Raw genomic sequence first — 15,215 nt, 5'->3', positions numbered from 1 at the left:
ATTATACAAACATTTTATATCTTTCTTCACTATTTGGTATAATTAGTATAGTAGAAATGGTTGGAAACCAAAGGTACAGTGAGAACAAGTGTTTACTTTACTTTAGTAAAGAATAAATCCTAGAGGGGAATATTACAGACTAACAAATCATCCAAAACTCAATAGTTAAATCCTTGGGGTCCGAATAAATGGCTCTGGGTGGATTTAGTCATGATCTTCCAAACTTCCAACTGAAGATAACAAATAAAACAATATCCAAGCAAGGAGGACAAGAGAAATTAGGGAACCTTAGACCAATTGATCGCAAATCAGTTGTTGGGGAAAGGCTAGAATTTATTGTTCAGTATACGATAACAGGATGTGTGGTTAATCAAAGTATTTTTAGGTAGAATCAATCTAGTTCAATGTAAAAGAAATTGTGTATGCAAACTCAAAGACTTTCCAGTCCCTTTCACTCGGTGGCACTAGATTCACTGCCCTGTACCTTCATTCTGTGACTGCCGCTGACAATCTGCGTGCATTATTGGTGCATTTCCTTCCATTATAATGCCGCATTTCACCTCTACAACACCCAAACATGGGGCGCTGAACCAGATACTCACTAAGGGACCTCCCCTCCACGCCAGGTCATGCTGCCTGCCACCTGAGAAACTTAACCTGACATACCACACCTGAGTGAGTATGGATTGACCATTAACCCGGCAAAATTTCAGTTCAGCCATGAGACTATTGACTTCTTGGGGCAGCGAATTAATAAAGATGGGGCCGGGCTACTGTCCAAGAAGGTAAAGGCCTTTCAGTCATTTGCTGGGCCAATTACAGTCAAGGGCCTATAAGAATTTGCCAGTATGATTAATTTTTACCACCGATTCATATCGGCTGTGGCCAGCTTCGTGAGGCCATTATTCTCCCTCATTACCAGTCACAAGAAAGACATTATATGGACGAATGAGGCAGCTGAGGTTTTCCAATCCGCTAAGGACACTCTGGTCAATGCAATGCAACTGATTCACCCTAGTCCTGATGTCCTGATAGCCCTCACTGTGGATGCCTCCAATACAGTGGTCGGGGGGTGTGCTTGAGCAGCTGGTGTATGGACAATGGCAGCCACTAGCCTTTTTTAGCTAGCACCTCCAGCCACTGGATCTGAAATAGAGTGTGCTCGACCGTGAACTGTTGACTCTGTACCTGGCAGTGAGGCATTTCCGATATTTCCTAGAGGGCAGGAAATTTTAGACCTTCACCAACCATAAACCACTTTGCTTTCAACAAAGTTTCAGATCCATGGTCAGCCAGGCAACAGAGACACCTTTAATATATTACAGAATTCTCCACCGACATTAGTCTCACTGCAGGAAAATCCAATGTGGTGGCTGACACATTGTCCCGATGCGCCATTTCCACCATAAGTGCCCCCACACCAGCAATTGACTACATGGCCCTGATGAAAGAACAACAGCCAGATCCCGATATCCCTGCTTATCAGATGGCAGTAACTGGGCTGCAGCTGGAGGACGTCCCAATCGGTCCAGGTGAAATGACTCTTTTATGTGACGCAGCTACCGCTAAGCTACGCCCAATCATCCCGGCCAATCGGAAAAGACAAATTTTTGACATGGTCCATAATCTGGCACACCCCTCCATTAGGGCCACTGTTAGAATGGTAGCTGACCAATTCATTTGGCATGACCTCCGAAAAGAGGTCAGCCAATGGGCAAAGACTTGGACACATCAGTCTGCTAAGATCCAGACACACGTTAAGGCCCCACTCCAGGCTTTCAAAGGTTCAGCCACATACACGTGGACATTGTTGGCCCACTACCGGTGTCACAGGGTGCCTGATACCTGCTCACTATTGTAGACCGTTCGACCAGGTGGCCTGAAGCAGGCCCATTACCTGAGGTATCCACTGAGGCATGTGCTAGGGCCCTGCTAACCAAATGGGTGGCACACTTTGGGGTCCCAGAACATCTCACCTCCGATAGGGGAGCCCAATTTACTTCTAGTCTATGGATAGCCTTGGCCAATGCCTTGGGAACTCAAGTCTACCAGACAAAGGCATATCACCCACAAGCCAACAGATTGGTGGAGAGGTTCCATAGGCACCTCAAATCAGCTCTCATGGCCAGACTCTCAGGGCCCAACTGGACGGATGCACTGCCGTGGGTCCTCCTGGGCATCCAAACTACACACATGGAGGATTTCAATACATCCACAGCCAAGATGGTGTACGGTGCGCCCTTAGTCATCCCAGGTGAATTCTTGGCTAGTACCCCAAAGACCCACCAGACGCTACCCTAGCCAGACTGTGTAAACACTGGGGAATGTTCGCCCCTACACTTTCCAAAATGCATGGCCATCCCCAATCTATAGTTCCCCAAAACCCTCAAGAACTGTAAATGTGTTTTTGTGAGGCACAGTGCTCACCGTTCCAAAGACCATACAATGCACCATATCATATTCTCCGACACAATGGATCCACCTGCATTCTGGACATCAGCGGCAGGAAGAGACTCAAACCAGCACATTTGGACAGCAGTCAACCAATCACACTCCCTATCCCTTGCCACAGGGGGAGGCCTTCCAAAAATACCTCTCCAATTGTCGGTTCTGGTGGGGTTGGGTTGTGTAATGGCCCTCAGCTGTCGTCGCAGGCCGACACAGAAGATGCCGTTCAAACATGGCAATCGAGCGAGCTGCACGAGGCGTTAGTGACCCGTTCCCATAGACCGCTGCAAAATGGGCTCAGTTAGCCAATTGGCGGCAACGGATTGCAAAAGGGCCAGTCGGCGCTTAGGGTGGCATAAACAACAGCCGTCGATGATGCTGCAGCAAAATGGGCTGATCCCACCAATCAGAGCCTGAGGGGGCATGGGTTACGCCTGTCAGTCACATCCAATCAGAGCCTGAGGGGGCATGGGTTACGCCTGTCAGTCACATAGCAGTCAGGGGCTGCCTGACCATATAAAAGAGAGGAGTCAGTTCATTAAAATCAGCGTCAACTGCACTCCTTATTGTGTGTGTCTTATTTCTGAGCGAGAACCTCGAGACATGCCATAGAAACATATTTCTGAGAAAGATGCTGAGCACCTTCTTTCTCTGGCTGGAGATATTACTGCTTGAGGGAATAGTCACAGATAAGAGGATGACATTTAGGACTTTGATTTGGAGAACCTTCTTTACTGAGAGGGTTGCAAACCTTTGGCATCCACAGCCCCAGATGTCAGTTGCTGAAATCAATAGATTTTGGATACTAAGGAATTAAGGATCTTTTTTTCAAGGACAGAGCAGGCTTGAGGTGTTCTCTCTTCTAATGTTCTTAAAGATACGAGGGATTCTGAACCTTAGTGAAAAGAGCTGAAGAAAATCGTAAAATAGTTTAATCCAAAAAGGAACGAAGATTGTTGGAAATACTCCAGAGGTCAGACTACATTAATATGAACCATAGTTAATGTTTCAGATTAACAGCCTTTCATTAGACCTACAAAAACTTAAAATATAAAATAATTCTTTAAGATGCTGAGAAATATGATTAGCAGAGAACAAAGGGAAGGTACGGTACAGAGGGAAAGCAAGAATTTAAATAACAAAGAGAGAGAGAATAAAGTGATAATATTACAAGTCTGAAGTGTCTGGGAAAAGTGCAAATGAAGAATACTAAGTTGCAATTATCAGATGGATGTGGAAATATGAAATAAAAACCTGGAATTGTTGATCAATTGGAATTTTTCCAAGTGTTCCAATTACACTGGAGAATGAAGAGTTTTTTTCCTGAACACTTTTGGATATATTTTATGGACCACAAAAATCACCTTAAAATGTTCCTATCACATACCATCATTAAGATATAAACTATTTTGGTGATTTCCTGACACACTCTGTCTACTTCAAGCACCTGGACTTGTTACCTGGTGCAGTCAGTGATGAACATGGTGAAAGGTTTCACCTGAACATTGCGACCATGGAAAAGTGGTATCAGGGCAACTGAAATCCATCAATGCTGGCCGACTATTATTGGACACCGACATGAGATGCATCAGATGCTGAGTACAAATGGAAATCAGCGGCAACACATTTTAAGGTCAGTTAAATTAATGCATCATTATGCGATTAAATAAGCTAAATTCAATAAAATGTAATTTAATGTTTCTCCATCTTTCTACATGAAACAGAAAATCTGAAATTATCTTTATATTCAGCTTGAAGTTGTCTAACATAACTCGCAATTTATTTCAGGGAGCAGACCTTTTAGAGCAGGGGTATCAAACTCAAATTCACGGAGGGCCAAAATTAAAAACTTGGACTAAGTCGAGGGCCGAACTAAATATTTATTGAAAATTTTCAACAACATCTGCATGTTTTCTCTTCTTTCAACATATGTAATGTTAAACTTTTTCTTATTAAAATAAATGTTTAATAATAGTTTTGGATAAACTCTTTCCAGAAGCATTAACAAATGAGAAATAAAATATTCAATAAATAATATTTCTCTATAGAGGATTTGTCAAATGTTGCTAGTGTGCTGTCGAATAGTAAAATCTGAGGGCTTATTGAGAATGTGGGAGAATAACATGATTCCTGAAACAATCAAATGGGCATGAACTCTAGCAGGGTTATTTGCCATGCCCTTTTTCCATTGGTACAGATATCCTTTGATTTACACACTTTTCAAGTTTTATGCCTAATGAGCTTGTATCCAGGTGCAGGACTATTTTTAACCAGGAATATATTTATCACTGTGACATGAAACTATTGGAAGATCGTTTTATCCTGAGATTAAAGTTCATAATCCTTACTCAGGCCTGTGTGCGGGAGGGCGGGGGTTTGCGGGCAATCGGGTTGGACAACGACAGTGTGGGGGCATCGGCTCTCGCTGCAGGGCGGCATCTCGGCGGATCAGCGGCCCCGTCACCGTGAGTCGCGGGTCAGCCTGCGGCAGGGAGGGGGAGTGGGCAACGGTCCTGGCGAGGTCAGGCCCGAGGCCTCCGGTTCCGGGCGCTGGGAAGCAGCCTTGGCTTCCCCTGACACCGGCCAGGCCGCGCTGCGGTGGAGGGGGCGGGTGGGGGGGACACGACAGTGCAGGGCATCGGCTCTCGCTACAGGGCGGCATCTCGGGGGATCAGCGGCCCCGTCACCATGAGTCGCGGGTCAGCCTGCGGCAGGGAGGGGGAGTGGGCAACGGTCCTGGCGAGGTCAAGCCCGAGGCCTCCGGTTCCGGGCGCTGGGAAGCGGCCTTGGCTTCCCCTGACACCGGCCAGGCCCCAAAACCAGAGTCCACGGTGAGACCCTGCAACGTAAACAGAGGAGGTGGGGGCGATTAGTGGGCTGACACCAATGCATTCTGGGATTTGTTGTATTATTTTGCATGCGCTATACTGGCGCGGCGTCCAGCGGGCCACCTCTAATACATTTTTGAAATGATCTTGCGGGCCAAATATAATTATATCGCGGGCCAAATTTGGCCCGCGGGCCAGAGTTTGACATGTGTGTTTTAGAGGGAAAAAATATCCAGTGATGATTTTGGTTGTATTACCAATTCAAAATGTCATCTCAAACAGAAGCTATGAGATTAATATCATTATCTGTGAATTATTTTTTGTGGTCAGAAATGTGTGGTTTTGCTGCCTCTTCCTGAGGCTGGGCTTAGGAGGTCTGTCGCTAAACCACACGAAGTTCAGATCGGAAGGGAAAACCTGGATTGAGGATTTTCTAGCATTGTGGTGGGGAACACTGCAGCAGGCAGACAGGCAGGGCAGGGGAGGTGGAGGGATCTGATTGGTGCTTGAGTGATGAGAAGCATTGAAGGATGAAAATACAGCAAAGGCACTGGAGAAGTTGATATAAAAGTGGTTGGGAGGGTGGAGATTGGGAATGGAGGTTGGAGTGATGTGGGGTAATGAATTATGGCCATAAAGGGGTTGGAGAATCAAGACTCTTGAGGTCATCAGGGAGAGGTTCTGGAGAATGGCTAGAGGCTAAGGTTTTAGGTTGGTTATGTTAATACCATATTATGAGTGGAGGAGTACTTTCTTAATCTACAAGCTCTAAGGTGATCAGCATAGTAATAAAAACAAGTTGTCCTTTGAATGTCAGTGACAGGTCCAAGTTCCCAACCATTGAATGAAGAGTAATGTCATCATGCATCCTCAAAAAACACATGAAAGGGTCAAGGATGCCTGATAGGAATTCCCCATTTGGAATAATCAATCCAGAAATTGTTAATTGCATATTATTTATCTCTGCTTATATTTCTTATGTATTTTGATGTCATTTATTTCAGACTGATTCAATCATCGTTAACACGGGGCTGAGAAAAAAATTGCTACTTAATTCAATTTTTAATTAAAGACACTATTTCTTGAGCTAACATGAGTTTTGTTGGAATAATGTCAGAGGGGGAGTGGGATAAAAAAAAAACTGGAAGTCCAGGATCAGAGCTGTTTTTCTAAAACAGTTTAAATACCCCAGATATCATGGAGTAGGGAACCCAGAAATGTATCTCTTTAATCTACTTGATAAAGGACTGAATGAAGCAGAATGAGATTTGTGCTCTCTTGGGTGTTTATGCAGAATGTTTGCCATAGATCAGAGGAACTGATATTGATTATATTAACACAGGGTTAATAGACTTCTGTGGAAATCCTCCTCTTCTAATGTAGGTTCCAACCAATTTGTTTATTATAGCCAGTTAAATGAAATACATCCTTCCATGCATTTTTCTTTATTTTCTGAAGATTTCATATCATTATTTAGTTCAACAATTAATTTTGAAGTAATGTGTCCACTGTTGTAATCTAAGAAAATATAAAGTAAAATTTGAAAAGCGACATGAAAGAAAATATAAAGATTGGTTTGTCACCTTCTGTCACTCACTGGGCCAAGCTGTACTTGAAAACTGACTGGTTAGGAAAGCAGCCAGTCCACTACAGTAATCTATGGAGTTGAGGTTCAGAAAAAATTAGTACTCTCAAACAGAGGGAAACCAGAAAGAAAAATGTTGCTCCAAGATTTATTGGCTGTGAAAGGCTTTGGAAAATCCTGAACTCAGTAAATATAGGAAATCAAATAATAATCTGAAACATATTTACCATCTACAAAATAATACTAACATTATTTATATGCATTTGCATCAAAATATAAAAATGTATGGTTCCAAAGTAATTTAAGAGTATTTCAATTTTGGAATACTTATAATTAGAAAATAATTTGCAAGTGAATTCAAGCTTGCCTTTGAAAACCTGGATAACTTTCTTGGAAACCAATATTTGCATTGCACACCATGTATTCATATACAAGTGTTTGAGTCAAATGGAATGCAGGATTTTTCTTGGATTGCTGACTGCCTGCCTATCCCTTTCTGAGACCAACTACTGATAAGAGTGCTAAATTTAAACCCAAGAAACATGACTCAGAGAGGACACATTCCTTTCCTCTGTTGCATTAGATTGAAATTCAGGTAAAAGGGTAAATGAGTTTGGTATGTAGATTCTTGCTTGCTATTCCTTTCTTCTGATTACCAACTTTTGGCCTGTATGCAGCCCCACATATGGCCCTCATTTGCTCTTATTTCCATGTTTCACAAGTTTGAATCCAAGTGACTGACAATTGGTTTAGCCATACACCATTAAATCATTCAGGTCTACACAGTGCATTGAAGATCTTCTCTGCCATAACTACTCCATATTTCAGCATCATCTTCACATACAAAGATATCCCCAGGCTTCATTCTTCTTCTGTGACAAACCCCATTGCTCTTTCTATCACTCTCGGCACTAACAAAAACAAAGGCCGAGGCTTTCTCATCAGCTGACTGGGCTTTTTACTTTTTTTCCCCTGGCCTACAGGGACTAGCTTCATTCAGAAATCCCTATACCCCAGACCAGAGTTTCCATTTCCTTCTTTTTGATTCCTCTTTCTGTGTGTGCCCTCTCTCAACCAGCTTGTCTATGGAGACCACCACCTGATCCAATGATCCTATTCTCACGAAAGTGCTGACCATCCAACTTCTCTTACTATTCTCAAAACACATTTTCCTCTCTCTGATAATGACTCATCTGCTTCACTGATGCCCCTCTCTCCTTCAAATTTTACATAATTGCCTCCTCAAAAAAAAAACAAAACCACATCTTGGCACCTTACTGATGCCAAGGCATACAAATTACTGCCCATCTCCAAACTTTATCAAATCTACTGGATGTCCATTTTTTGCAGACCTTCAGGTTTGAATTAGACCAAATTCCAGTTTTACCGAGGTACTGGGATACCTCCTACAAAACCACAAACAACATGCATCATGATGGTGGCAAAACAATACACTGCACTGAACCTTCTCATCCTTCACATGATGCCTCCAGCCTTTGACATGTTTCCTGCAGTATCTCTGTATTTTTATCCATCTGAAAGAAAATTCTCTCACTTGGTTTTCTTATTGATTCAAACATAACCAGTGATTCACCATCAGTGCTTTCACTTCTTGTCACCATACTGTCATCCCTCATGATTTCCCAGGTTTTACTCTTGGATTTCTATCTTTTACAGCCCCGAAACAACATCATCCAAAAATGTGGAGACACACAAGACTGCAGATGGTGGAATGTGGAGCAAAAAGAGAATTGGTTGGTGTAAGAGGGCCCAGTAGCTTCAGAGGGAGTAAAAGAATGGTCAATGTTTCAAGTCTGAGCCCTTCATCAACATCAAGGTCTTGATGAAGGGTTCTTGATCCACTGAGTTCCTCCAGCATGTTGCTTTTTAATCAGCCAAAACCATAGTTTCAGGACATGGATTGCACCCAGTCCGATCTTTCTACTTCTCTCAAACCCACCACTTTTCTTCCACCGTCAGACAAGTGTCCAGTCATAAATAAGCAGAAATTTTTTCCACATTCTGGGAAATTCAAAGCCATTGGCAGCCCCAGTTTTCATCTCTTAAGAGTTTACTGTTTTAATTTGCCCTGTTAACTCCCAAGATATTAATTTGGAATTCTCCATCTCTCCAATAACTTTGTTTGATAAAGGTTTTGTGAAAACTTGAGTGTGTTTTCCTCCTTCAGATGTTAAAACATCAAACTTTTGTAATCTAGACACAACTAGTTTAGGCTGAAGGCATTTTTATTTAAAACACAATGCTGGAGAAACTCATCAGGCCAAAGAATGTATCTTGTATAGCAAAAATAAAGATACATAACCAATGTTTCAGGCTTGAGCCCTTCATCAAGGTATTGTGGTTGAGTTATCAACCACTGCCCTCCGCAACAATCCCAACCTCACTATCAAACTCGCTGACAAGGGTGGTGCTGTTGTAGTCTGGTTCATTGACCTCTATCTTGCAAGGCCAGATGATAGCTCTCAGACACCTTCTCTTACTTAGCACTTCTACAGGACTCCACCACACCACATCAAACCACCGTCTCCACCACCATCTCTAACCTCATTAATCTCTCGTCACCTCCTTCCCATGGCCTCCTACCTCATTGTTTCCCATTGTCCATTACCTACCTCCTACCCAAGTTGCACAAAGCCAATTATCCAGGTAGTCCCATTGTTTCTGCATGCTCCTGCCCCACTGAACTACTATCATCTTAGCTTGACTCTATTTTCAATCCCCTGGTACAATCCGTCCCCACCTACATCAATGATACATCACATGCCCTCCATCTCTTCAATGACTTCCAATTCCCTGAACCTGACTGCCTCATTTTCACTATGGACATCCAATCCATTTACATCTCCATCCCCCATACTGAAGGTCTCAAAGCCCTTCGTTTCTTTCTTGACAAGAGACCTCCACCACCACCCTCCTCCACCTGGCAGAACTAGTTCTCACTCTTAGTAACTTCTCCTTTGACTCATTCCACTTCCCCCAAATTAAAGGAGTAGCCATTGGTACCAGCATGGATCCCAGCTACACCTGCCTGTTTGTTGGCTTTGTGGAGCAATCCACGCTGCAACCCTACACAGGCAAGCCCCTTCAGCTCTTCTCTGGCTTTAAAAAATTGACCTGCTGAGTATCTCCAGCATTGTTTTTACTTCAACAGACTTTTGTTTTATTTCTACATTCGTATTTAAATTCAAATTGCACACAATACTTTTTAAATAAATGTTCTCCCTTCCTTTCCCTGAAAACATAAATTCATGTGAAGCATGACTCCATGAACATTAGTTATCCTCCAAATATTTATCAGTGACCACTTTTATTTATGAATTGGGTGGCAAGTGGAGAGTAAGGTATCAAAGTCAAACAAAAAAAAATACTGCTGATCCTGGAAACTGCTGATTTCTGGTGACAACCAGATCAGGCAGTCTTTTTAATGACAGGCAAGTAGGATTCGAACAACATTTAGAATTTTCTATCCCAAGTTAATCCCTTTGCAATGTTAACAACATCTCCCTGTTGGTACAAATGTTGCTGACATGTTCACCAGTAATTCTGGCTGTGGTGACAGAATGCTTGAGGTCATTTGGTTAACTTTTCCTTCACTTATTCTTACAGCTCATGTGTTGTCAGGTTAAATACAACCTTTCTACCAACTGACCAAACCAAAAGACAAGGAATGTCTTCAAAACTTCCAAGAGATGCAGTTGTAATGATAAAGAAATGATGCACACGCTTCATAGTTCTTCTATGTTGCAAAATAAAATGGTCACCAAATGCAAACATTCATTTGATCCTGGTTACAGCTGTGCTGAGAACTTTGCTTCTACCTTCCCTTGACACAACGTTGAAAAACAAGTGAAAGTAAAAAGTGTAAGTAAAAAAAAATCAAGTGAAAGGAAAAAAAGTAAAACATCTCAGGGAGATTGGGCTGAATTTGGAACACTCGCCATCAGTCTCATTCCACTGCGGCAAAATTAAAACCATTCCCTCACGTGCAAACTCAACTCCAATTTTAGTGCAAAATATGAGGAAGCAAATGAAAGAGAAATAAGTTTTATTGACCTTTTTAAAAAGTTTGTTCACTTCAGTTAAACATAAATAATAAAATGTCCAGCTATAAATAACAAAATAACTTATTTAATTTTATACACCAATAAATCATACTTGCAGTGGAAATACTATATTTGACACATTAAAGGAATGTTTCTCTTCAGATTTTTGACATTTTATTATTGAACAAGAAGGCATTTTGACAATAAATGAAATCAAACTCTTCACCATCTGTCCTGTCTTCTATTTTTTTAAAAAAATGGTTTCCCCTGGAATGGAAAGTTGTAGTTTTCCAGCAATTCATCCGGAAATTGTGGTGCTCTCTGCCCTGAAAACAGTTTCAGCTTTGCTTCAGTTCCCGTCTGTTTGCTCACTGCCGCTGTTTCCAGTCACAGACCGAAGCTGAGTCATGGTTCAACCTTGAGAGAAAATTACTCAGAGCCGAAACTGCAGGCGAGCCCGCCCTCTGGCACAAAAGTCAACCTGAATTTCCCAGCGGGCAGGTTTTCGGGCGGCAGTTCAGAAATCACAGGAGTTCACTCCTGGAAGTGAATGAGTTTCTTAATTTGAAGGCATCAAAAAACATCGTCAACGATCGGGCAAATTAATAATTGGGACCCACTGGTCCAGGTAGCGGCTTTCTTTACAAAAGCAAGTGACTTTGTTCAACGCTCCGTCTTTCCACGGTGCCACTTGACCCTGAAATCAAAGAGATTGCGTTAACAATTGCATCATCTAATTTCCCGTCACTGATGCTGTCCTCTGATCACCAATAGGGGGATGTTCTCCAGTGGAGGAATTATGTCATACTCTCTATTGGTACAAAATCTCAGCGATTCACATCTGGCCGCTAATGTTAACCAGAAAAAACTATGCGCGCCTTTGTGATCATGAGTTTCTTCTGCAACAAGCGGGGTTCGCACTTGGACGTTAACTCCTGCCCCTCATCGTTTGAACCTGCAGAGAAGCAAGTTTCCATCCCCTCGCCCGCTGGATGGCCAGAATTATTAGGGTGACGGCAATACTTAACTGTAACCAATATGCAATGAAGATCCTTGGGCTCTCCTGCCCCGTCCATCCCGCCCAGGATCTCCGCCAAACGGTGCATGTTGTTCACCCTCATGATGTTTATATCATTCTCGCGGCAAAACGCTTGGATCAGAGTAAAATGAATTTGCAACGCCACGTCGGCGTCATCCCCTTCATCCGTGGCAAGCAGACATAAAACAACTTTGTCGGGGTCGCTGGGGAAGATACAAAGCATGCGTTTAGCAAACGACCGATGGATCCCTACAAATCTGCGATTAAAGAGGGAAGCCGTGTGGAAAGTTTATTTTGTGATGAACACTTACGCGTTTAGGAGTTTCGCTGCCTCATACACGCCGACTGTGATGCAGCTCTGCGCTAATGCAGTGGACAAAACTTCTTCTAGAGCTTGCCCCACCACATCCATCCTGTCAACAAAAGTCAGAAATAAATCAGAATCATCCCTGATCAGCTCCACAGAGAAACTATTCTCTGTTCCGGTTCTCTCAATATTTAGAAAAATTCGAAAATGGTTAAAGTTTGTGGAGAAAGTAAAAAAAAAATCGACGCTGAATGCACATCAAGCCGGCTTTCCGCATCGGTCAAACATTGTTCCACTTTCTTTAAAAAAGAAATGCAATCGAGCACTCTTCTCACCTGTCTGCTTGTTGATCGCCTATGAATTCTTCAAAAGTCATCCTGTTTAACAACGGTTCCACGGGCAAAGTTGCTTTTCTGCCTGCAAACGATGCACGAAATCACTGCCTGCGCGTTCCCTCTGCGAGTCCGGCTGCTTCAAGGGCAGTTCCTGCACAACCCTCGCGGAAAAGGGGTGGAGCCATAACAATAGGCCGGATGTATCAAGCCCAACCCACCTATCCGCGGCTCGTATTTCCTACGTATCGGCACAGTCTTCACGTTATAGGCTGGTTTTCTTTATGCTAATAAGACCATCGCTCCCTCCCTGACGCGCAGGGGACAAAGGGTCAGTTCGACGGAGGGGTGGGACCTAATTCCTCCCATACATCGATTTTATTGGGGTTTTCTTTTTGTCAATCAGCGCGTATTCTTCTGTGACCGTGCATGTCATTTGCAGCTTTGCCCCGTGAAGTTACGCCTAGAAACAACTGCTGAAAAGTGTGCCCGATGTATGGATACAATAAACCTCCTCCGGAACGCCTATCGCCAAAGGGGGGAGCAAACAGAGAAATTAGATTTGCACATATCTAACCATTTCGGCTGAAACTTAGCATCACTGACAATATTTAGAAAGTGTATATTTTAAACAACTTGGAAAGTCTATCGGGACATTCTAAAGTCGTGATATTAAATGAAGTTTTACTTTCCAAACAAAAAACCGTCCGATGATCTATCTAAAGAACCGAAGGTAGAGCAATAAATAAAAACCCTGCCTATTCATTGAAGAAGGGCTCAGGACCGCAACGTCGGCAACATGTCTTTGGCTCCGATGGACGCCGAAAAGACTGGCTTGAGTTCCTCCAGCATTTTGGTGTGTTTTTTACTGCAATCACAGCGTCTGCAGACATTCATGATTCGTAATGAGCAATACATTCCCTCTACCAGGATCAGCGATATTCCAAGAACATGTTTGAAAAAAAGTATAAGAAAGGTGATAAAACATGTGCTGTAGGTATGTGAAACAGGTGTAGCGGCAGCTACACTACTCCTGAAAGAACGCACACAACCAGACGGGTTGAGCTCAGTGAGCAGACTAATTTGTTGCAGGCTGCTGGCCTGTACTTATACTCCCAGCCCGGACTTGGCTGAGAACCGCTCTGGAGGGCGCTGACGTCATCCGGACGTCAAGTGGTTCCCCCAGCGTGGGCTTCTGAGCCCCATGCTGGGAGGAAGGGAACACTCCCGACAGCGCCGTTTTGACCTGCTGCACCGCCGCGTGGCTTACAAGCGGGGCCGGTTCGCCTGACACATTATATGCATAATCAGTGCATGCAAGACTCGTGGAGGAATAGGGACTCTTCGTGCAAGTTCGATGAATCAGGTTGATAAGGTGAAGAAGGCATAAAGGATTCTTGCTTTCATTTACTGGGAACATTGAAGCAGGGAGGTTATGGTACAACTGTATCAACATTGTTTAGGTACAATTATAATCTTATTGTTCTTTCTTTTCCAATCTTTTTATTATTATTATAATTTATAAACACATACAGTTCAAAGAGATATGAAAAATACATAGTAAATAACGAATTAATACAGAGATATTAAACAATAATTTTGCAGAATAAAAATATATCATAAAAAAATTTTTGATCAGTTTAGAGTATGAACTATCTCTAAAAAAATGATATAATTAATAAAAATATATAAAAAAAGAGAGAAAAAAACCCCAAAAAGGAAGAAAAACCAAATCTGAATTAAAAACTTTAAAAAAAACCTACCGATATAGCTAAACCACGCCGATCACTCTGATCTCATCTTACAGCCCAATTATCATACATAATCATAAAAAGAAAACAGAGCCAGATCAACTCACCACAAATGAAAATATTGAATAAATGGTCGCCAGGTTAACTCAAACTTAGAAGGGGATTCATAGACAGAGTTTCTAATTTTCTCTAAATTTAAACATAGTATAGTTTGGGTAAACCATTGGAAAACAGTGGGAGGATTAACCTCTTATAATCTTATTGTTGAGCACAAAAAAGCTACTGGCCTGCCTGCCTGGTTAAGAGTGGCGGCCAGTATGAAATCAGAGGCATCACTCTCCACCTGAAATGGAAAGGATTTGTCCACGGCATGCATCGTGGCCTTTGCAATGTCTCCTTGGATCTGGTAGAATGGATCTTGGGCTTCCACCGATAACGGGAAAGTTGTGGATTTAATCAGGGGGTGGGCTTTATCGGCGTAATTGGGCACCCATTGTGCATAATAGGAAAACAGCCCCAGGCACCTTTTCAGCTCCTTTAGGGTGTTTGGCACTGGGAGCTCCATAAGGGGTCGCATGCGATCGGGGTCCAGAGCTATGACATCATGCGCCACGATACAACCACGAAGGGCTAGATGGTCTGTGTTGAACACACACTTCTCCTTATTGTACGTCATGTTGAGAGACTTGGCCATATGCAAGAATTTAGCAAGGTTCGCGTCGTGGTCCTGTTGGTCGTGGCCGCAGATGGTGACATTGTCGAGATATGGGAACATCGCTTTCAGCTTTTGCTCCTCCACCATCCGATCCTTAACCCTCTGAAAAGCAGAGACACCATTAGTAACACCGAAAGGCACCCACA

The 15,215-nt window shown here is 42.8% G+C and overlaps 1 protein-coding gene across 1 annotated transcript; it reads right to left on the bottom strand.

The window, feature by feature from the left end:
* Positions 1 to 10,910: 10,910 nt before the first annotated feature.
* LOC138763734 (growth arrest and DNA damage-inducible protein GADD45 alpha-like) lies at positions 10,911 to 12,926 on the bottom strand. The gene is made up of 4 exons (XM_069938410.1): positions 12,607 to 12,926; positions 12,276 to 12,377; positions 11,954 to 12,167; positions 10,911 to 11,622 (listed from the first exon to the last, which is right to left on the bottom strand). The coding sequence occupies exons 1-4, from the start codon at positions 12,645 to 12,647 to the stop codon at positions 11,512 to 11,514; spliced, it is 468 nt and encodes a 155-aa protein (XP_069794511.1). The 5' UTR covers positions 12,648 to 12,926; the 3' UTR covers positions 10,911 to 11,511.
* Positions 12,927 to 15,215: the final 2,289 nt, after the last annotated feature.

Source organism: Narcine bancroftii, chromosome 5 (genome assembly GCF_036971445.1).
Source record: "Narcine bancroftii isolate sNarBan1 chromosome 5, sNarBan1.hap1, whole genome shotgun sequence".
NCBI classification, from domain to species: Eukaryota; Metazoa; Chordata; class Chondrichthyes; order Torpediniformes; family Narcinidae; genus Narcine; species Narcine bancroftii.
The sequence above is the reverse complement of the archived record's forward strand: the minus strand, read 5'-3'. Positions and strand labels throughout refer to the sequence as shown.